At 34.9% G+C, this 24,495-nt stretch overlaps 1 protein-coding gene across 6 annotated transcripts in view; it reads right to left on the bottom strand.

Moving 5' to 3' along the window:
- grh (grainy head) overlaps positions 1 to 24,495 on the bottom strand; it is a 564,970-nt gene that overhangs the window by 169,571 nt on the left and 370,904 nt on the right. For all 6 annotated transcript variants that reach the window (XM_069825497.1, XM_069825500.1, XM_069825496.1 and 3 more), the window contains one exon: positions 18,051 to 18,162. In XM_069825497.1, the coding sequence (XP_069681598.1) occupies positions 18,051 to 18,162 (112 nt within the window). The remainder of the gene's footprint in view (positions 1 to 18,050; positions 18,163 to 24,495) is intronic.

Raw genomic sequence — 24,495 nt, 5'->3', positions numbered from 1 at the left:
GCTTATGTGAGGGCGGCAATGAACCTCCGGGTTCCTTAAAAGCCAGTAAGTAAGTAAGAGTTTCCCAGTCTTGCAGAGTCCAAGTTAAGAGATGGCTAATGTGTATCGTTAAATTTTCTTAAAGACGCAAAAACTACGAAACTGTACAAGTACAATTGTTTACACTTACCTTATTGAAAAAAAAGATAATTACATATCATTATAACTCAACAAAAACAAAAAATTATGCTTAAAGCATTTCGATGTTTTGTACGTGACTTGGAAGTAACAACTTGGAAACAGAAAGAAGAAAGACTACACTATTCCAAATTTTGTAAACACCCACTCACACATAACTATATCTACACACAAATCTAAAACCATAATATTGTAAAACAGTCCCATTAACCAGTATTTAATAGTAAACAATACAGATAAAATCAACGTTTAACAGTCCACACCTGTGGAGTAACAGTTAACGCGTCTGATCGCGAAACCAGCTGGCCCGGGTTCGAATCCCGGTCGGGGTAAGTTACTTGGTTGAGGTTTTTTCCGGGGTTTTCCCTCAACCCAATACAAGCAAATTTTTGGTAACTTTCGATGCTGGACCCCGGACTCATTTCACCGGCATTATCACCTTCATTTCATTCAGACACTAAATAACCTGAGATGTTGATACAGGTCGTAAAATAACCCACTAAAAATATAAAACCGCAAAATAATTTGTTATATAATAATTTATAGAATAACACTAAGGAACTAGTTGTCTACAGCGATGACCAAACACCGCTTCCTAAGTTTAGGTCTATATCTGTATCTAGAACAGAGTCAGGAAATGTTGCAATTCTGTGCTCATAGCGAGTACTACTACTAGGTTCAAAAAGTTCCCGGAATTTTACTACCATTTTTCGTATTAATATATAACAAGGGATATTATACATTTGTTTTGTTGGTAACATTCATGATGTCATTTCCTTAAAGTTTGCTGATAATGGCAATTATTGGTTTTGAGTTGTAGGCAATTGTTTATCATAGTGTTTTGTTTGTTCGTCGCATTTTGTAATTATGTCCACAGAGCAAAGTACAAACATCAAGTTCTGTGTTTTGCTGGGGACATGATCAGTATGGCTGATGAAGATGGTGATTTCTTAAACAAAATGAAACTGGTGCTACTTGTACGACCCAGTCCCTAAACGACAGTCATCTGAGTAGAAATCGAAAACATCTCCTCGGAAGCAAAAATTTCCTAGAGACACTTCCAAAGGCAAAGTTATTTTAAATGTTATGTTTTATTTAACGACGCTCGCAACTGCAGAGGTTATATCAGCATCGCCGGATGTGCCGGAATTTTGTCCCGCAGGAGTTCTTTCACATGCCAGTAAATCTACTGACATGAGCCTGTCGCATTTAAGCACACTTAAAGCAAAGTTATGTTGGAAGTTTTCTTCGACTCTCAGGGTCTCATGCACCATGAGTTCATTCCAGAAGGTCGTACTGTAACGAAAGAATTGTACGTAGAAACCCTCCGTCGCCTCTGGGACGCAGTGAGAAGGAAACGTCCAGAAAAGTGGGTAGAAAACAACTGGTTCCTTATGCATGACAATGCACCTGCTCATCGCGCAATTATTGTAAAGAATTTTCTTGCCAGGCACAACATAACTGCTTTGGATCACCCACCATACTCTCCTGATCTCTCACCACCTGATTACTTTCTGTTTCCCCGTCTGAAAAGTCATCTGAAAGGACGGAGATTCGATGCTGAAGAGGTTATCGCAAACGCGACGAGAGCACTAAGACGGGTTTCACAAAATGGCTTCCAGGCCTGCTTCCAGGAACTCTACACACGTTGGCAAAAGTGTGTTGTTGCGGAAGGCAACTATTTTGAAGGGAATGCTGTAGAATAGTGTTTAAGGTACGTTGTTTCTATGATGCTAGCAAATTCCGGGAACTTTTTGAACCTAGTATGTATAATTTCTGTACTTAGTTTCAGAAGTACCATTAAGATCTAAAGTTCTAAACGAATATAACATTATTACTAGGCTGAAAAATTTAACTTATAATATTCATCTCCTATCGGTTTAACCTTGAAGCAATCAGTTCGCAGGTTCTTGTAAAACAGGACGAGACTAACATCCTGACAAATGATGTGAATTTTGTTATATACCTGTATTTTCTTAAGAGTATTTTGACTTTACCTGCTATGCTGTCTTATCTTCAACTTTCAGACTCTTAATGGCTCCTGTACCTCGAAAGAATCGTTAAATGAATAAATATATTATGTCATTTTTGTCGATTATTTAACGATGCTCTATCAAAAAACTGGGTTATTTAGCGTCAATAGAATTGGTGATAACGGGAAGATATTTCGTGAGGTGTGGCCAAGAATTCGCCGTATGTTACCCGATATTCGCTTTATCGTTGGGGAAAACATCGCAAGAACCCCAACCGGATAATCAGCCCAAATCGAACCTACGTCCCAGCGCAGCTCCGGATCAGCAGACAAACGCGCTACCTTCTAGCTACACTGTTGGCTAATAATATATTCTCTTGGAGAAATATAAACTAGAGAGGGAGAGATGTATTAGGGCACCCAAAAAAGAAGACTCTATTTATGCGATTAAATCTTTATATACACCCAGGAAAATATAATATAATTAATTAAATATATTTAAAAATTTCGTTTATAAAGCCTTCTTAAAATGTGTGCACTAACCGTCTTTCTATTATTTTATTCCCTGGATTAAATGAAAACATCATTTTATTTTTGTAAGCCTAAACCTTTCCTTGTCTGAAAATACATATTCCGCAGCTGAAAGGTATTTCGTATTAAAATCTACACAACTATAATAACTGATTTAAAAAAAGATTATTATTCGTCCAATTTATTTGAAAATATAACTCATGAAACACTACACTGAGAAATCATATTTTCACATCATACATTATCTTGTCACAACAATAGAGATTTCTTTGAAACATCTATTCGATATCTCAATTACGGTTAAAAACAAAAGAAAAATGAACCTATTTCTGTGCTTGTGCGCCGTTATACCCTTATTATATTACGAAAGGCATATCTCTCCACCGGAGGCTTTTTCAAACAAGACAACTGAAGCACAAAATATGTGTTACATGGCCTCCTGTGTGCGGTGGTTTTCTTCCACTTAATATGCTTATGTTACCCATCATCCTGCTGTGTTCATGGCCGACTAAATACAGCCCTCAGGTCTGTAATTAAATGCGCCTTCATAGATTGGAATCAAATTATCATCAGGGCCGAGGTAACAGCCAGAAGGTAGAATATTTCTAAGCCCTCTGGGTTCGTTGCCTTATTCAGGCTCAACTATAATTGAACATGACGGGACCAAGGCACCTGGATCCATGACCGGACTGCTAATACAGGTGTGCCAACATACTTTGTTGCAAATTAAAATTATACTAGAAATCTTGTGTGTGAATTCAACCGTGAGGATTTATAGGTTAAGTACGCTTCGATTTCTCTTGTTTCCAACGTTTAAGTAGCGCAATAAAGAGAATTCTTAATTCTTCGCACTGATTAGTACTCTGTAGTCTGTAGTCTACAGTACCAACTTCAGAAATGAAAGGCAAGCGCCACACTATGATTCAGGTTAAAAGTGGGAGAGAAGATTCACATTTCAATACACAGATCTGCAGTTGAGAACAAGAAAAAACAACGTGTGTAATAAGTGATAAGGAAATATAAAACCGCACATTAAGAGGTAAGAGGTCCATAATTTAGTTTAAAAAAGCCGCTTTAAGAAAAAAGCAACAATAAGATATATATTGTCAGATTTAAAAATATGTTGCATTTTGCTCTTTCCCCTCTAGGAGTAGAAGAGACATCCCAGAGATTTCTGTTGTAGAAATGAAATTATACACGGGTATTTTATTTCTCCATTATTGGATACACTCTGAACATTGAACAAGTAATAACTGCTTTACTGTTTCATAATATAATATAATATAATATAATATAATATAATATAATATAATATAATATAATATAATATAATATAATATAATATAATATAATATAATATAATATAATATAATATAATATAATATAATATAATATAATATAATATAATATAATATAATATAATATAATATAATATAATATAATATAATATAATGTAATGTAGTATAATATAATATAATATAGTGCAGTGTATGTATGTAATAGGTTTTTTAGTAGCTTATTTTACGACGCTTTATCAACATCTTCGGTTATTTAGCGTCTGAATGAGATGAAGGTGATAATGCCGGTGAAATGAATCCGGGGTCCAGCACCGAAAGTTACCCAGCATTTGCTCATATTGGGTTGAGGGAAAACCCTGGAAAAAACCTCAATCAGGTAACTTCCCCGACCGGGAATCGAACCCGGGCCTCCTGGTTTCGCGGCCAGACGCGATGACCGTTACTCCACAGGTGTGGACTGTATGTATGTATGTATGTATGTATGTATGTATGTATGTATGTATGTATGTATGTATGTATGTATGTATGTATGTATGTATGTATGTATGCATGCATGCACAGGAATGGATACCACAACTTTGTACAGAGAATTTCCACTAATTATAGACCTATTACTAATCTACATGACAATGTTATCTAAGGAAAAACGGTTACAGTTTAATTAAACCAGTGCAAATTTATAGTTTTAAAATTAATGAGTTATTAAGAGAAATTTTAATTTCTGTATGTCCTTAATTTACAAATTGGCTCTAGCTATGCTGAATTATTACAGCGAGACTAATATGTAATAGTATTGAATAATAAATACAAAGAATGACTTTAGATTATACAGAAATAAAATCTTACACTAACTTTTTAATTTGCCATAAATACATTTGTGGTCATGTAAGTCCTTCGTCAATTCTTTTTAAATTTATTTTTCATATTCATAACAACTAAAATTACTCCGGCCCTCTAATAATTATCGAATTATAACAGTCAAATTTATTTGCGACCATTTTACCGCCATTTCACAAAATATTCAACTGACAGATGAAGGTCACATAATAAGGAAATGGGGGTCTTCACAGTTGCCACGCAACCAAAAGTCGATATGCAATTTTGACGCTATGGCTTCACAGATTTTTGACTTCCTTATTGCCTGGCCTTCATCTGTCAACGGCGGTAGACGGAGAAGCCTGCAGGAAGAGCGGCTCTCTGGTTATGCAATTTTAATCAACGGACCTGGGCCTACCCTACAGCCATTGTGCGCATTAATGGCTCAGGCCACGAAAGCAGATCATGTAAAAAAGTGACACTCCATGTCGACGCCATCTGATGTTATCCGAAATGGGAAAGCAGGAATCAAGTTCGGACGAGGTTGCACAGCGGTGCTTAGAAAGCTTTTCGGAGATTTCTGGACAGGATGGCCAAAGTGCTAATAAAAATATCTGTACTCTTAATGCTACAGGGAGATTTTCAGGCGTTTTAACTGTAGAAGATCAGGGAGATTCCGGTAAAACGAACACTATCTTCTGTTTTAGTATTGTATACCATTATGGGGGATATAAGCGCAATGTTACTTAGAACAAGATTAAAAAAGTAAAATAGATTTACCAACAAAGACATTATAATCACGGAATGACAACTCAGCGGTTTAGTATTAATATTTAGTATTAGTATTTATTTATTTAACCTGGTAGAGATAAGGCCGTCAGGCCTTCTCTGCCCCTCTACCAGGGGATTACAACTATAATATGAACAATAAAATTACAATTAATATTAAATTTACAATTACAATAAAAATTAAAGTACGACAAGATTACCTGATTAATGAAAGCTAGACAATTTATCATAGATGTTAAGAACAAAGAATATTTTTGTATTTACTGAATTACAAATTAAACCTAGAATAGCAAAATTGTATAGTGATGAAATTACCGGATACTGGAATATTTTTATGATAGATTAAGAGAACTATTTACAAGAAACCATGTCTGAACGAGTCTCAATTACTGACCAAGTGCCTAGTAAGTTTGCGTTTGACTTCAATTTTATTTCGACAGTCCCTGATAGCTAGCAGGTAACGAATTCCAGAGTCTTGGCAGGGCTATTGTGAAAGAGGATGAGTATGAGGCGGTGCGATGGGATGGTATTGTTAGTATTGTTTCATGGAGAGAGCGTGTGTTCAGATTGTGGTGGGAAGAAAGGTAAGTGAAGCGAGATGACAGGTACGAAGGAATAGAAGAGTTCAAGATTTCGAAGAGGAGAAGTGAATGTAAATTTCTTTTCTTATCTAGTTTAAGCCACCCTATTGTTTCCAGGGATGGAGTATAATATGATCATATTTACGAACATTGGTTACAAAACGTACGCACAAATTATGGGCACTATATAACAATGTTCGCGATATAGTATAATCCTCGCCTATAATCCTATCATCGGGGGGTAATTAATTCCTCTGTGCAGGTGCACCCATTCCGACACTGTCAGACTATCAGAATCCAGGAAGGTTTTAGTTGAGCATATCTGAAGGCAATGGAAAACAACTAACCCATCATTTGTGAGGGTTAACTTTGATAAATCTACTTAGTACACGTCGTGGAGACAGATATACCAAGTGTTAATAGACATAATTAGCATATCTTACTTATTCATGAGAACAGATATACATATAAAAATAAAATATGACAAACGCCAGAGGAAATGAAGAGGATGGCAATGAAGATCGCTTAGTTTCACGTTGTTAGATTGGACGACTGATTCTCATCTCAACCCGTCATTCTAATACGACAGTGTGATGTCTTAATGCATTTTGTGCCTTCATTGGCACATGGAATCTGCTCTCTATCCCAAGTGAATTTTAAGTGATTTATTTTTTCTCATGATGAGAATATTAAAGGACAAGGCAATCATGAACGTAATAATGTGTGATGTAATACAAAATTTATCTTATTTGTAATCCCTCTTTATTTTCAAAATTCATAACAATGCCAAAGAAAATGCTAGTTGCTAAAATTTAACATCCACCCATTCATTGCATACATCACATCTCACACTCTCGTATATGCAGTTCTCTTCAGTAGAGGAGGTGTTTATTTTTTAGCCATACATAACATAAAATTTATGTCTTCCTGTATTCAGTTAAAATTTAAGATGTTGGGAGAATTTGATACTTTATTCACTTTTGATTAAAGTAAAATGTTACCCATCCTTACTGTCTAAGGCCCGATTGTATAAACCATTTAATCTTAGATCAGAGGTTAAATTGATCCTTGTTTCAGCTAAACTTGGAATTTTGTGTTGTATAAAGTCTAATCTCAGATTAATTTGTCTCAAACTAAAGTCAACTTTGACTGAAGAAATTTCTCCGATTAAGTTAGATGATCCAAGTTCAGTTATTTCTTTTCTGTTTGAAATATACGAGTGACAGATTGTGCAAATAAAATATCCATTATTATTAATATTAATAGATATGATAGGTACATTTATATATATTTCTTTCAATTTCTTGACTTAATACACAAACATTCTTATATTTTATAAAGCTCTATCGTGTTCAGCCGTATCAAATAACATAACCTGTAATTATATTATATTTATAACAGCCATTAATTATTAATGGATATGATAGGTACATTCATTAATTTTCAATTAACTGTATTACGAAACGAAAATTGTCGTTTTATAAAGCTTTATTATGTTTAGCAGTATCAAACACCATAACATGATAACAACTCGGAGAACAGTCAACCTTCTTCTTATTGTCCGCCATTATTTACATTGCACAAAAAACCAGTGTCTCCAACAGAGTGTATGGAAAGTCGCCAAAAAGTAGTTGTAAAGTCGCTAGATTACTCATTATCAACAAAGAAAGATTACATTTTGTCATTATGGGGTGCTAAAAAGGTCACTAAATCCCTATTTAAGCAATATAAAAGTTAAAAGAAATTGTTGTTGAAAAAGAGTTAAAGTCGCTAGATTGGCAACACTGAACAAACCTGTCCGCGCATCACGTATTTCACCTGTTTATGCGATGTTGCCAAATCCTTTTTCACGTGAACTTGGATTGCATTTGAACCAAGGTAATTTGATCGCAGAAAAATTTTATACAATAGAAGAAGTGTCTGAACTCGGTTCACTTTTCGATCTTCGATCAAAGTTGATCTTTAATCAGGGAGTTTTATACAATTGGGCCTAAATGTTGCTTTAGTAAAGAAATTTCAGTTTATTAAACTTCTACTCTATTCACCAGTGATTAAATTGAAACTGTATAGACTACATCCTTATTATTAAAACGTTGCTTTAGTAAAGATATTTCAGATATTAAACTGATACTTTATTCACTAGTGATAAAAAAATAAAATTTTCTCCATCCTTATTGTTAAAACGTTGCTTTAGTAAAGATATTTAAGATACTAAACTGCTACTTTATTCACCAGTGATTAAATTAAAATTTTCTCCATCCTTATTGTTAAAACGTTGCTTTAGTAAAGATATTTAAGATACTAAACTGCTACTTTATTCACTAGTGATTAAATTAAAATTTTCTCCATCCTTATTGTTAAAACGTTGCTTTAGTAAAGATATTTAAGATACTAAACTGCTACTTTATTCACCAGTGATTAAATTAAAATTTTCTCCATCCTTATTGTTAAAACGTTGCTTTAGTAAAGATATTTAAGATACTAAACTGCTACTTTATTCACCAGTGATTAAATTAAAATTTTCTCCATCCTTATTGTTAAAACGTTGCTTTTAGTAAAGATATTTAAGATACTAAACTGCTACTTTATTCACTAGTGATTAAATTAAAATTTTCTCCATCCTTATTGTTAAAACGTTGCTTTAGTAAAGATATTTAAGATACTAAACTGCTACTTTATTCACTAGTGATTAAATTAAAATTTTCTCCATCCTTATTGTTAAAACGTTGCTTTAGTAAAGATATTTAAGATACTAAACTGCTACTTTATTCACCAGTGATTAAATTAAAATTTTCTCCATCCTTATTGTTAAAACGTTGCTTTAGTAAAGATATTTAAGATACTAAACTGCTACTTTATTCACTAGTGATTAAATTAAAATTTTCTCCATCCTTATTGTTAAAACGCTGCTTTAGTAAAGATATTTAAGATACTAAACTGCTACTTTATTCACCAGTGATTAAATTAAAATTTTATTCATCCTTATTGTTAAAACGTTATTTTATTAAAGATATTTCAGATAATAAACTGCTGCTTTATTCACCAGTAACTAAATTAAACTTTTCTCCTTCCTTATTCTTAAAACGTTGCTTTAGTAAAGAAATTTAAGATATTAATCTGCTACTTTATTCACTAGTGATTAAATTAAAATTTTATTCATCCTTGTTGTTAAAACTTTATTTTAGTAAAGATATTTCAGATATTAAATTGCTACTTTATTCACTAGTGATTGAATTAAAATTTTCTCCATTCTTATTGTTAAAACGTTGCTTTAGTAAGGATCTTTAAGATATTAAACTGCTACTTTATTTACCACTGATTACATTAAAATTTTCTCCATCCTTATTGTTAAAACGTTGCTTTAATAAAGATATTTCAGATATTAAACTGCTACTTTATTCACTAGTGATTAAATTGAAATTTTCTCCATCCTTATCGTTAAAACGTTGCTTTAATAAAGATATTTCAGATATTAAACTTCTACTTTATTCACCAGTGATTAAATTAAAATTTTGTCCATTCTTATTGTTAAAACGCTGCTTTAGGAAATAAATTTCAGTTGTTAAATTGTAATTTTATAGCTTTGGAGGAAAAATGAATATTTCCATTATTCGCTCGTTTCAGTCATTCAGGTATAGTTAACATTAGATGACTCTGGTAGTACTTAAGTTACGTATATGTAAATAAATATTTTCATATGATATCATGTAAATAAATCAGTATCTTATCCGACGATAGTGTGCAGTATTTTACCTTTATTTAAGTGATTATTTATTATTCCATCCGTGAAATACAGTTGTTATTTTGTCAACTGTCCAAAGAAAGGTTGGAACTTCGTAAGTGACATAAATAAGACACAATCATGAGGGAACTAAGCCAGAAGATAACGAGGTAGGGTAGTCAGTTCATTCCCCTCCATTATATACATCGCTGACTATAACATATTTCATTAATAATTTGTTATTAAATATCACACGAGTTTTTCATTTCTTTCCCGTTGGTAAAGTTATGAAAAAAAAAAAAAAAGAAAACTTCCATTATATTACCTCTGACAAATCACATACTTACTGCAAGGGCACCTCCCCCCCCCCCACACACACACATGCATGCACGCGCTATGTTGCCACATTGGAAATATAGTTTTTTTTTTTAACTGAACTGATTTAAGTGCGGCGTTTTCATTGTAGTGTCAGTGACCTCACAAGTGTGAATACGAGAAAATATTAGTTTTCTTCTTCTTCTTAGTCGACATACTATTTCCTTGAGATTGCTTTTTGTTGTGATCCTGCAGCATGGAAAGTTTGAAAGAGGAGCCCATGTAATTTAAGCTTTAGAAGCAATATACTGTTTCTGAAGCCCTACACCTCAGCTGTCCGCTTGTATACACTGTCGCACCGTTGCCTGAAATCCTACACCAAGCCGGCATCTAGTCCTATTGTGTGCAGGCAGACAACCTGTGATCCTCCGCCCACACTCGGCTCTCAAGTAAACAGAGGTCAAAGGAATGAAAATCCAGGTTATGGGCAATGACTTACGAATAAAAATCTTGAATTAAACCCCTGTATTAGGAGTAAAGAAATTAAATTTTAATTGTTACTATTTCATGTAATAATGGTGTGCTTCAACTTTACGAGTTCCAATCAAGATTATTGATTGCTAGATTTGTCTATCATACATTCATCGTGTTAGTGAAGGAACTTATAAACGTTTTATTTATTTACTTATTTTAGAAAATACTGAAAAGAGGGTGTAATATTTCATTGCACATACAAAATTATGTTGTTTTCCCGCTGGAATTAATTATACTCTAGTGGCAAAGGGTGATTCGAGAATATTCCCCTGTTTCTTTGATATTTATTTAGACTCTTCTCGCAAATTGATTTCTGAACCATGACTTTATAGCTATAGAGTTGTTTCTGCAGCGAGTTTGTGATGATTTGACAACTGTTTGAAAACTCTTCCATCCTCAGCTATTGTGCATGATGAGCGTTGATCGGTTTGAAATTAATCTCTGTACGAACGCTCATTTACTTTAAAATAATTTACTAATCTCGTATATTGAAGATGTAATTAAATTTCACAGTATATTTCAATAATCAAATATAGATAAGCATGAAAACATAAAATATTACTGCAAAAAACACCTGTGTGCCAAACCAGTGGATAAAAGTAAAACACGACTATATTAATGCGCATGCGTCACGTGCTTTGAGATTGGTTTGACTTCATCTTCAAATTTTCCTCATCGTTAGGAAATGGCTTGATGACGGTTTGATTTGCTGCAAGAATGCCTGACTTTAATCAGCAAATAGTCAGAGTTTGAAGCTATCGCTACATGAATAGTAAAATCGATGTGCGCATGCGCATGACGGTTGGAAACTGCTGCAGAATAATCATGACGATTGGAAACTGCTGCAGAAACAAACCTTACAAGAACTATCAACAGAATGATTTTTGCCGTTTCACAGAGGAGATTTAAAAAAAATTTGAAAGGTAGAATGTCGAGGACAGAAAGTATTTTTTACAGCATGTAACAAGTTACGTCCTCTTTTTCGGATAAAATAATTAATCCCTGAACTGCATGCACTATAGCCTTGTGGAATTATTCTACTCGCACTATATATATATATATATATATATATATATATATATATATATATATATATATATATCGTTAGATTACTCAGCATTATCGCAAAATCTTCATTACTCAAAGTACAAATAATTTTGTCTAAAAAATCTTAAATATAAAATATAATGTACAAGAAACTATTGTAGTTTCCTTAGCATTTTATTATCATTTACTCTGATTTACATAAAATGCTGAGGCTCCTTTCTTGTAACTGCACTATTGAAGATTATTAATGAATGTTATTCATCTTTGTTATTGTACATTTTTGTCTTTATGACTTTTGTAGCTAGGTAGTTCAGTCTTCTTCCTACATACTCCTTCAGTGCATGCTTTAATACGTATGTCTACATAAAAATATATTTAATATTCTTTTTAATTCGATAATCATCATCATCTGTGTTCATAACTGAAGCACTAGAAAGCGTGTTTAAGCGTCAGAAATTCATTAACGGTCTTACTAATAAAAACTCTATATACAGACGTTTAACTGTTTTATACTTATACAATGAGTAACTCGTTTATAAGTCGTGTGTAAATTCCTTACTAATAATCACTATATACGTCGTGTATAACAGTATAACTGTTACACAGCTACGTCATAGTTTCGTTAATACTTCATTACGAAAGGTAATAGAATATATGGGATTCTCTATTGCATCCGGTAGAGCGCTCTAGTGTGCCGTGTTAAGTATCGATAGTATAACTGGCTCTGATCGATTACCGCACTATATTTTGGTCAAAGAGTACAAGCTACAGCAATATTATTCTAATTATTCTGTGCTCTTTGGTTTGTTCCTCTGTGGTTACAAAGCAACCATCATCATAAAATGACAGTCGATACGAACAGCTGTTACAGAGACGGCCATTTTTTTCTATATACAATGCTTAAACAAGAGGTATCGTGTATATAAATACTGCAAAGTAATTCCCATGTATAGTTACAGGCTGTTTATACAGTCATCGCTTATGCATGGTTTATTAGTAACTTTTCCTGTCCCAAATCTACATAAGTCTCGTATAAAAACTACACATGGTTTATTAGTAAGACTGTTTATATATAATTCATTTTTATTTGAAGAATTCGTAATGACAGTTTTTATAGAATATCCATGTGGAAACTTAATAAAAACGAGAAAATCATAGCTATAAGCTTTAAAGGAATAATACAGAGAAGAGAAAAAATAAGTAACCTTACTTTGTCCAGCGTCGAACCCATGGCTGTACAATCTCCGCCACCTCTGTTGTTATAGTGCCAAGTATGGAAAAGGTTAAAAGTCAAAAGTTCTTGGACTTCAGTTGCTTTTAATCCATGATATTAATTCGAAAGTTACAGAAGACAAAAAACAAGCACCGTGTATAATGAAAATAACTGGTAACCATGCAGTGGGTTAGAGTCATTCATAAATATCGGGTGCAGGGAGGGGGACTGAAGATTTAGACAGCTTATAACGAACCATCTGGCTGCGGCGAAGAGGCAAGAGAGAGATCGAGTAGGCGTTCAGATACGTAAATGTACTCAAAGCTTCTTCTCCACATATTATTGACATGTTTTTTCCTAGAGATTTAAACAAAAAATATATATTAAAGCATCTAATTAAAGTGTAAAAATCAGTTTTCTACCTACCGCCCTCTGTTCCTTTCATCATAAAAGTATTTGATGTGAGAACGTCTTATAAACCAAGGATCATCTTTTTCAGACATTGTTATACTAGTGATCTCAAAAATTAAAATAGAACAACTGACTCAGTGATTTCTCTGTTTTTTTTTGTCAAATGGTAAGGCTTACTTCTTGTGACGTTGCTCAACAAATCCTCTTTTCTTTACGTATAATTACGCCTTTGTCTCCACTAGGTATGCTGGGGACAACTTAGGAATTAACTGTCACAAAAAATTCAACTCACTCTCGCACAAGTATTTCCATTGTTCTCCTTGTGCTTCTGTTACTCTACTTGTATTCCCTTGCTCCTCTTGCGTTTCCCTTGTTCTTCCTAAACTATCCCTATTCTCCTTGTATTCCTCTTGTTCTCCTTGTTTTCCCATTGTTCTCCTTGTATTCCCCTCGATTTTATTTTACTTTCTTTGTTCTCCTTGTATACCTCTCCTTCTCCTTGTTTTCCCATTATTCTCCTTGTATTCCCCTTGATTTTATTTTACTTTCCTTGTATTACTCTTGTTGTCAGAGTTTTGCCATTGTTCTTATATTCCCCTTGATTTCATTTTCCTTTCCTTCTTCTCCTTGTATTTCTCTTGTTCTCCTTGTTTTCCCTTGTTCTTATATTCCCCTTGATTTCATTTTTCTTTCCTTCTTCTCCTTGTATGCCTCTTCTTCTCCTTGTTTTCCCATTGTTCTTCTTGTATTCCCCTTGATTTCATTTTCCTTTCCTTGTTCTACTTGTATTCCTCTTGTTCTCCTTGTTTTTCCATTGTTCTTCTTATATTCCCTTGATTTCATTTGCCTTCCCTTGTTCTCCTTGCATTCCCCTTGTTCTCCTTGTTTTCCCTTGTTCTTATATTCCCCTTGATTTCATTTTTCTTTCCTTCTTCTCCTTGTATGCCTCTTCTTCTTCTTGTTTTCCCATTGTTCTTCTTATATTCCCCTTGATTTCATTTTCCTTTTCTTGTTCTCCTTGTATTCCTCTTGTTCTCCTTGTTTTCCCATTGTTCTTCTTATATTCCCTTGATTTCATTTGCCTTCCCTTGTTCTCCTTGTATTCCCCTTGTTCTCCTTGTTTTCTCCATTGTTCTTCTTGTATTCCCCTTGATTTCATTTTCCTTTCCTTGTTCTCATTGTTTTCCTCTCGTTCTTCTTGCGTTTTCCTTGTTCTTCCTGTATTCCTCTTGCTTTCCTTGTTTTTATCTTATTTTTCTTATATTCCCCTTGCTCATGTTTTTCCTTGTTCTCTGTATTCCTCTTGTTATTGCTCTCCTTGCATTTTCTTTACTGTCCTTATATTCCTCTTGCTCCACTCTTTCCTCAGTTCTCCTTTTATTCACCTTGTTCATTGTCGGAATTTTATATCTTCAGCCTTTCTACAGAAACCTCTATCTAGTTCATTCACCTTATATCCAGACGTCAACCAACCTTGCCGGTACAGGTGAACTAGAGAATGGGGATTGAGAAGTCGCGTTCTACAGGTACTAAATGTACTAAATTTGCCGAACGCTGATATAAGATATAAGCAAACGAGGTGCGAAGTAGGAACAAAACTGAAAAAAAATAAGCGTGGTAGTTGGATGAGACATATAAAACAAATATATATTATAGAATAAAACACGTGACCAAAAGAGCGTAGAAACGACAACCACAGATTGCGGTTGCAATGATTCAACAACAGAGTTGAACAAATCCGTTGACTCGGAACAAATTCCATTTACTCAGATGTATGCTACCAATGTTACGTTAAAGGACATAACGCCTTCTTCTTCCGAAGCTACGAAAGAAATGAGGCCATCTTCGTCATTCTTTCGACGCGGTTATCACAGTCTTGCATCTCTTTACGTTACATTAAACGTCGTTTTGATGAATATTGTAGACGAAAAGCCGTGTAAAAGAAGGTAAACGATGCGAAGAAGGAGAAAAAAAATACAGGTGGGAACAAAAAATAAAGATATAAGGTATATACAGATGAAAGATATTGTTAGGAAGGCGCAACATAAGAGAAAAAAGTATCGAGGAAGTCGAGGAGGAAGGTTGAGAACACCTAAATAAAGAGTCGTCTTGCGCGCCCGCATAAAAATTTAATGATGTCTCCCAGATTGTCATCCTCTGCAGACCGTATTGATGCATGGCCTCCTTTTCCTCTTATCAAGTCATCAGTCATAATTCATTATTTTTTTCCCGCAATTTAATACCCATAATTCTGCCATGGGAGTCAGCGTGCGGTGGGTGTTATTATGTTGATAGACAATTTAAGATAAAGCAAGGTGAAGCTCTTCCTCAGTCACGGCGGTGAACACCCGCGTATGAACGATGCAAACCTAATGATTCCATTTCTATGATTCTGCATCTTCATCATTTCAAACACTAGAACAAGCCTGCACAAGGTTTGCGCTTTCCGAGCCGGCTCACAGCTCATGAGTGGAATGCAGATATTAGCTGCGCTTTGTACAGGGACATCATTTTATTTTTACTTGCATTTTTATTGTACCTGCATTTCTGAATGTACTTCACTCCCACCCCTTCACTAATGTCCTTGCTCCCGTCAGACACACAAACTTACGGCCGCTGTTGCATTCGAAGTCTTCAAGCAGTGAAGTAAACACTGCAGTGTATAGTGTGTTTCATAAATATGATTGCGTTTTCTATAGAAGAAAGAACCTATATTAATAATATCGTACTAAAAATTATATTCAAGAAACGATAAATTCAATTTCAGAGAATATGCTTCAAAATGTTTTTAATAATATGCGTACTGAATTGAAGCCTGCATTATAATGAACGGCAACCATTTTCAGCAATTGTTTAAAAATTCAGATTAGCTCTTTTTTGAATTGAGGTGGCTAGAAGCAAAGGAACGCTAGTGACATTTGTAATAACATGAGTTAAGTGCATCCAGTGTAAGCAAAAGTATCTAAAATTTTAGTGGCAAAGGGATATTTTAATCGCATCACACATTAAAATTTAAATAAAAAATTTCACCGATTTTACGAAAGCTTAAACATTTAAACCCCATTTTCTCAAAAGTAACTTAAGTGCACTTACAGCCCTTTACTTATGATCCCCTCAATTTAAATGCACTCTCTATATTGTATGATAACATCAATAATTAATATGCTAAATAAAGTAGACATTACATAACGAACATAGCCACCTGAAAAGTTGAGTTTTTGAAAAAAAAAAATGTTACTACTCTACTATGTTTTGATAAATTCCGTAAAAGTGATGATCAAACTGAAAATCGTAATAGGTATCGTATTTCCCTACAACATAAATGGATACACTGCTTTTCTCTCCTCCTATACCTAGTAAAATGATTTGTTTACATATTGCACTAGTAACATCAAACTCTTGTAATGGAAGGGGGCAACAGTGTTTCCGAGTACAGTGTTAAAAATGTTGGTAAAAATAAAGTGATGTCCCTGTATAAGGGTGGACTGGAAGAAGGGGTGGATCTCGTACAAAATATAAACAAAAGGAAGTACTATTACGAGTGCTTATGAAATGAATTCCCGTTCAGTGTTTGCAAAATGATCTTGGACTATTATTAATTAATAAAAACATAATTATTTTACAGAAATAATAGAGATTCTATAGCTACTTAAATGTACAATATCATTCTGTTATATTTTTATTTATCAGCACATCAAAACGAAGTTTTATGCTATTGCAGCTGAAAGGAACAGTAGGCCTACTGATCATAATGAAACATCAGTTATAGATGTTCGATGTCTGCCTTTATTAAAGTTGATTATAGAAAACACTTGCTCACAAACATAAATGTTGAGCCAAACATAGCAATCATTTTCACAGCCAGCCTGTATAGTCGTGGATATTATTGTTAATGTTTAGTTTTGTAAAACTCAACCAGGCTAGTAGTTTTATTCAAACGATCTTTAGCCCTTAGGTCACATAGAAGATCAATAAGTTCGAGCTGTAAATCGTTAAATGTTAAATGTTCTCCCGCTCCGAAGGAGCGCGCGCGCTCGTTGAGCGCTGTTTGTGCAGGCCTGCACTAGAAGAACTTCCTGTTCTCACTTACCTTACAGCAGCAGTTCCCAAACTTTTTCAGCCAAGGAGTCCTTTTTGAATTTTAGTGACATATCTTCAAATTACATGAAGGGGAGTAAAGCCGATTAATAATGGTCACAAGTTCCTAAAAAAATATTATCATGTTCTAAAAATAAGACGAACTCAGTCTACTATCAAATTAAGTGCCTAGACTTTCCCTGGAGTAAAAGACAGTCGGAACGTGGTGCCGACCACACCACCTCATTCTAGTGTCAAGGTCAACAAAGCATGGGGCTCAACCTCTATGCTCCCTCAAGTGCCTTCATAGCATGTAAAGGAGCTACCTTTACCTACCTTTTAACATAAGACGAAGTGATTTCTCACTTGGAGTAAAATAAATGAGGAAGAGTGGCAACTTCTCTTACATACTTGCAATGCGTGTAATCTCACATTAAAATTTCAGGCGTTACAACAATTTTTTTTTTCTCTCCCAGGAAGAAGAACGAATTGAAACCATTATTATAATGTCCCTTTATAGATTTGGTCATTTCAGAAGAATAAATATAATCTAAAAATCACAACTTACCAGCGTCTAATATCCTTTGTTTTACGCTGTGTTGCCTCCCGTGCCAGAATTGCCAGGCTTTAATCTCGTCCTCAGGACTCTTCTCCTCTCGGAACATGAGCATCACGATGCTCTGGAAGAAAAAGAAATTCATATCACACATGCATTCTGTCATTTATTACGGATCTTAAGATAACAATAAGTTTGATTATTCATCTTTCTCAAGAAAAATACTTCCACTGAAGGAATAGTTAATTTTTTTTATAAACACATGGGTACCGCTGTCACACATCCTACTTTGAATCGACACTTCTACGATGCAGGGTTTCATGTAAGATTATGTTACGAATCCAGAAAAAAATATACAATATCATCATTATCTCTCCCGTGCGAGATCACAGATTGTCGGACTCTATCAACGTTTCAGAATAAGCTTAGAAAGATGTCGTTAGATAGGAGCTACACATGTTTATTACACTTATGCCTGTATGTAAATCAGTATTCCTATATTACTCATAATTTAGTATTTTTTCCTCCCTTAAGACTTTAGCTTAAGACGATGTGCTACTGAAAATAGTAGAATTTTGACAAATTATATCTTTTTTTATTTTTGCTCTAAAAATGTACGGTTTCATAAAATTTTTATCTCAATATCTTAATAATAATAATAATAATAATAATAATAATAATAATAATAATAATAATCCGTGGCGCTACAGCCCGTGAAGGGCCCAGACCGACCAGCCAGCTGCTGGCCTCACGCCCACATGCTGAAGCAGAGGTGAACGATCATCCAATTAGAATAGAGGTATCGTGTGGTTAGCAAGATGATCCCCCCAGCCGTTATAGTTGGCTTTCGGAACCGGATTTCGCTACCTATTGTAGCTCCCCAAGTTCATCACCATACTGGGTGGGCTACCGGTCCCATACACTGGCCGAAAATTCACGAGAAAATTTCTTCCCTCATGAGGAATCGAACCAGCGCGCCTGCCGTAACTCGAGTCCTAGGCGGGATGCCTTAGACCATGACGCCACGGTGCGGGACAATTATAAGTGTAATTTAATGCAATTGGTAGAAATTGTGTTAATGTATAAGTTATGTGTCACCATAACTTTTAATTATCTAAAAAAAAAAAGTCTATGTTTTCAATGCCAAGTATTCATTTTACTTCTCAGAGGTTAAAGCTAGAATGTTGAAACTTGGCATACTTATTCATTAAAATCTCGGTTGTGCAATAGAGTATTTGATTGGCTGTATTCCGCATAGTTTCATTACTAGAGATTTATATGTAAAGCAGTATTAATTTTTATTGATGTTTGAACAGTGAAGAAATTATCCCTTTTTTTCACAAAGGAAAAAATTAGTGTAGAGCATTAACTGATGCTCCATTGTAATATAATATTCAGTGTTGTCTTAAAAATAGATTTAAAATATTCTAATTTTTTAGAAATAGAATTTTTACTAAGAAAATTAAAAAAAATGTAACTTTACTTTTTTTATTTTTATGAGAAAAGATTGAAATTAACAATGTGTGATTATGATATTGATATATAGTCATTCAAAATTTCAACCCTCTAGCTCAGAAACTGTGAATTTTAGGAATTTCAGAATCACATCGCTTTAAGATTTGTTCTTATATTATGTAATATAGTTTCGTTAACTGTCTGTACGTTATTTTTCCATATTATTATATACTATATTACATTACGAATAGTGTAAGTTTTTAGTAGGTTATTTTACGACGCTGTATCAACATCTCAGGTTATTTAGCGTCTGAATGAAGTAAAGGTGATAATGCCGGTGAAATGAGTCCGGGGTCCAGCACAGATAGTTACCCAGCATTTGCTCATATTGGGTTGAGGAAAATCTCGGAAAAAACCTCAACCAGATAACTTTCCCCGACCGGGATTCGAACCCGGAGCACTTGGTTTCGCAGCCAGAAGCGCTAGCCGTTACTCCACATTGTGGACAGCTACTATGTTATAGTCTATTATTACTAACATCTATGACATTTATCATTTAGCTAATCTCATCGAATGTAATAATTTTATTATATTATGCCAATGACTTTGTACCACAGGTTGATGTATGGTGAAGTGGAAGAGAAGGCATAATGGTCTTAGTTTCATCGTAATACATAATTCTAATTCTAATTACTAATGCGTTGTAATTTCAAAAGAACCGTCCTCATTGTAACAATCGTTCTATTTACATAGAACTCGTTTCTTTAAAAAATGATTAAATTTATTGTACTCGTTTCTTTAAAAAATGATTAAATTTATTGTACAACTTTAACTAGTACTAAATCTGTTCTCAGATTTTCACTTAGAGTCTGGAACCGACATTTAATCACAGTATCTTTTTTGGGGGGAATCACAATATAAATGTTATAACAATATGAATATATTATTAAGCTCACGTTCATGATCGTTCGGAGTACTTCCGCGTCATGTAATAAGAGACAGACAATATGCAATATCTCTTCTTCGAATCATTGAATACCAACAGCTGTGTACGATATGTCTTCCATATTGACATCTGGGGAAGTTTTATGAGCTGTATTTAATACATCCGCTACTGACTGTCAGTCTCTCCGATCTCGAATGTGTTCCGCTTTAATGAGTTCTCAGAGGCTAGCAATATAAAGTAATGTGTACGTAACTCTCTTGTCTGCAAAGACTGAAGCGCTAGCATCGCTTACTTCATTGCAGCGTGGATAAATGTGCTGCTATGCAGCCACTGAAACCCGCGGCATGGATAACCTAACAAAGCGATGCAAATTTTACCGTTTTCTTAATATCAAAGCTCACAAGTAATATATATTTAATGATAAGGCAGAATCTGGTCTTTTCACAGAATTCTGATATCTCTGCAATAACGATAATTGTATTAATATATTACTGAGCAATTCATATAGTCTAGGGCAGCGTTTCTCAAACTTTTTTTAAGTGGGGACCACTTTTTAAAGTCAGAACAGTTCCGCGGACGACCTTACTCTTGTTCCCTTCGAAAGCAAATTTATCATTTTCGTAGCATATTTTAATACCAGTATATCTATATTTTAAAATCGAATTAAGGTTCGGTACTTTGGTCCTCCGTTACGAATTCGGGTGGTCCCTGGCTGGGTTACAGGCGCGGCGCCAGATGTGCAGGGAAAAGATGTCGAGAAACACTACGTGTATAGTGCTTTAAATACCTGTTTTGTTGCTGAGAGTAGAGTGGGAAGTCGATAGATGGGTAGTATAATAAATTTCATAAAATGTCAGTACTGGGAGAAAAAGTGAAATTCGATTGTCATGTGTCATTTCCAAACTCCGAGATTTTAAGCTATAGTGTGATACGCAGTTCGTTTGAATTTTATTTTTTCTTCTGTCTTTTTTGAAGGACCACAAGGGCAGACCTCGAGGACCACAGGTGGTCCGCGGACTATAGTTTGAGAAACGCTGGTCTAGGGTAAAACGAGCGGCTTTTTTAAATTGCATAACTTTGTGTGTTTTGCACCTTTGCAAATTGGTTTTCTTCAAAAACGTGCAGAGCAAGATTCCTTCCCCAGACGAGACAGGGTCAGAAGCCCAACCCCTTATACTCTATATCAACATCGGAAATCACCAAGACTACAATCCATCTTATTTTCTAACTATTTCAGATGATAGATGAAATGACAGCATGGTAGTCTATTCTATTAGTCCCCCTCCAGTGGAGGACAAGAACTGGGACTGTATTCGCAAGCAGGCCGTTCTAGTGGGCCCATTGTACTACCCGAGATGGAATGGTGTGCATGCCATAAAGCGCCCCGCACTACAAATTCCCCTACGGGCCGGCTCCGAACTCCCCCCTACATGATTCCTTCACCTTTCCGCGTAGACCACACCGCGGTCCCTCAACCCCGGTCCATTCTTGTATTTTTAAATGTTTTACATAAAGTAGGCCTGCAGGCAAATATTAAAATAAAAATAAATTTCACAGTTGTCAATCCAGCTCCGACTACAAAGATTTCCAAACAAAAAATCAGTTATTTAATTAATGAAATTGAAGAAGTAGATAACGGAAAGATCAATGATTCAATGCTATGTTTTACAAGACCCTTCGCAATATTTTTATGCAGGAGAAACAAAAAGACTATTTTTTTTTTAATTTTATACAAAATTTCAAGATTTTAATTACAATCAACTCTGGATACAGTGAACTCAGTTATAGTGAACATTCGGCTATAGTGAACCTAAATCGTATGTCCCGACCTGCATACATTATAAAGTACATTAATATTTCCGTTTATAGTGAACCCTCACTTCGGTTATAGTGAACCTAAAAGTAGAACTTTCCCAAGAAAATGTAATTTTATGGCCAAAATGGTAATTTAGGAAACTCTTCCTCCTATAAAATTCCAAGAATATGTTCAGAACAAAATCTCAAATCATCTACTCGTTATGTGCATTGAAAGACATAGGATTTGTTCAGCTTCCTGGAGAGCTTGAAACATGTTAAAGAGAACAGTGTACGCAGTGATGGAGAAAGGACTTCTTTAAAAGAGGTTATTCGAAGTATAGGAAAAGGAAGTGTTTTCTTTTGTAAAAGGGAGTAGAGTGATGACTAAAGGGTAAATACAGGAAGGATTACAGTATAATGGTTCTCAACCCTTCCTCCCGCGTCTTTGTGAAAGTGAACCCGGGGAAATTCCAAGGCCGAGTACACAGTCGGCATACCTCTAGTGGGAAGAGGTGCGAAATTAGTCAGTGCCTGCTACCTACATGGTCAGATTAGATTCAAGTTTCGAACTGTGAACATCTGAATGACGAAGCATAAATTGTTTAAGTTGGAAGATAAAGTGAACATTATTACTGATATTGAACGTGGTCTGTCCCGAGTGGACGGACATTAATACTGTATGTATAGCAACGTCAATAGTATAAAAACGCACACTTCGGTTTTAGTGAACCTCTGATATAGCGAACGAAATATGCTGGTCCGAAGAGGTTCACTATAACCGGAGTTGACTGGAATTGGCATGACAGGGCAGGGAAAAGATAACCCTACACTACAAATACATAACTATTAAACACACCTAGGTATTTCCTATAATATGATTTAGCTATTTAGTTTATACTCTTGATAGTCCGACGTCTATGTAAAGTGCGACGAAACATTGTGTGCCTGGTTAAGGAATAAATGCTATGGAGAGAATCAGACTACACTAAATATGAATAACGAAAAATTGGGAGGAAAAATGTGCTCTTTCTGGGGAAGAATCGGCGTTATCCGGATAGCGCTACCACCAACAACGAGTGACCATATATCACGTGATCTAAGTTCGGTGGCGGCCCGCAGTCGATTCTACATCAAGCCCGAAACATACAAAAGGAAAGGAAATGATATGATGAAAGAGGGAAAATGTAATTATGGTGGTGAAATCAATCCGAGGTCCAACGCCGAAAGTTATCCAGTAATTCTGCTTCGATTAGTTGAGGGAAAACCTCGGAAAAAACCTCAACCAAGTAACTTGCCAAAACCAGAATTTGAACCTGGGCCCGCTCGTTTCACGGTTAGACGTGCTAACCGTTACTCTACAGCGATGGACTGAGGGTAAAGTAGTGCATGTTGAAAGAATGAACGTGAGAAACGAGAGTATCCCGAGAAAAACCATTTAATTTTTCTACCATCAAGATCAGTCAGGAGATCTAGATGAAATACCAACGTGAGCTACAGACGCGGCACTCTAGGAATGTCACTCTGTTTAATTATACACGAAACAGTCACGAGTCGTAATTTTAAATTAAAAACTTTCATTTAGCTAATTATTCGTAAAAAAATATATTTTATACAAGGCTCATTTTATATCAAAAACACACGTTTGTGACTTCAAGTAGAATACTTATTGCTCTTCAGTTTTTCCTCCTTGCGTTTATACTACGTTTGTTTCAAATGCCGGTAAGACAGGAAGTCATAAGTTACTCGTCCAATTAGGGAAGATACGTTGCTATGGCAATACGCAAGTCTCGTTAGCTGTTCGGTGACTTGTCCTTTTTTTGTTTATAAAGGTATATATAATTCTTTTATCAACTTCTCGCCGTTTCAGTCGTCTACATGTGACGAATGCCGTTGCCTTATTTTATATGAAATAAAAATCCTTTTTACTAAATAATAGTAATAAAAAATAGCGAATTAACATTTCTCGACAATTTTCAAAGAAAAACCTTTTTTCTGCGGAACGACATAGTTTGACGTGTCATTACATCAGGTAATCGTACTCTTCTCTTTTTCTTTCAGAGATGTGGAAAAATGTTGTTCTATACACATTTGGGCATAATGATTGAAAACTATATAGCCTCCATGTCATTGTACCTTCCTCAACAAGTGTTTCTGTATCCACGCACAAACGCTTCTGCAATTAGTCCATCAGACAAGTACATAAAAGAAGAAAATCAGCTGCTAAGAATAAATCTTGTTGCATTACTGGGACGCGTCATG

Source organism: Periplaneta americana, chromosome 5 (genome assembly GCF_040183065.1).
Source record: "Periplaneta americana isolate PAMFEO1 chromosome 5, P.americana_PAMFEO1_priV1, whole genome shotgun sequence".
Taxonomy (NCBI): Eukaryota; Metazoa; Arthropoda; class Insecta; order Blattodea; family Blattidae; genus Periplaneta; species Periplaneta americana.
This window is presented reverse-complemented; position numbering and strand designations above follow the sequence as displayed.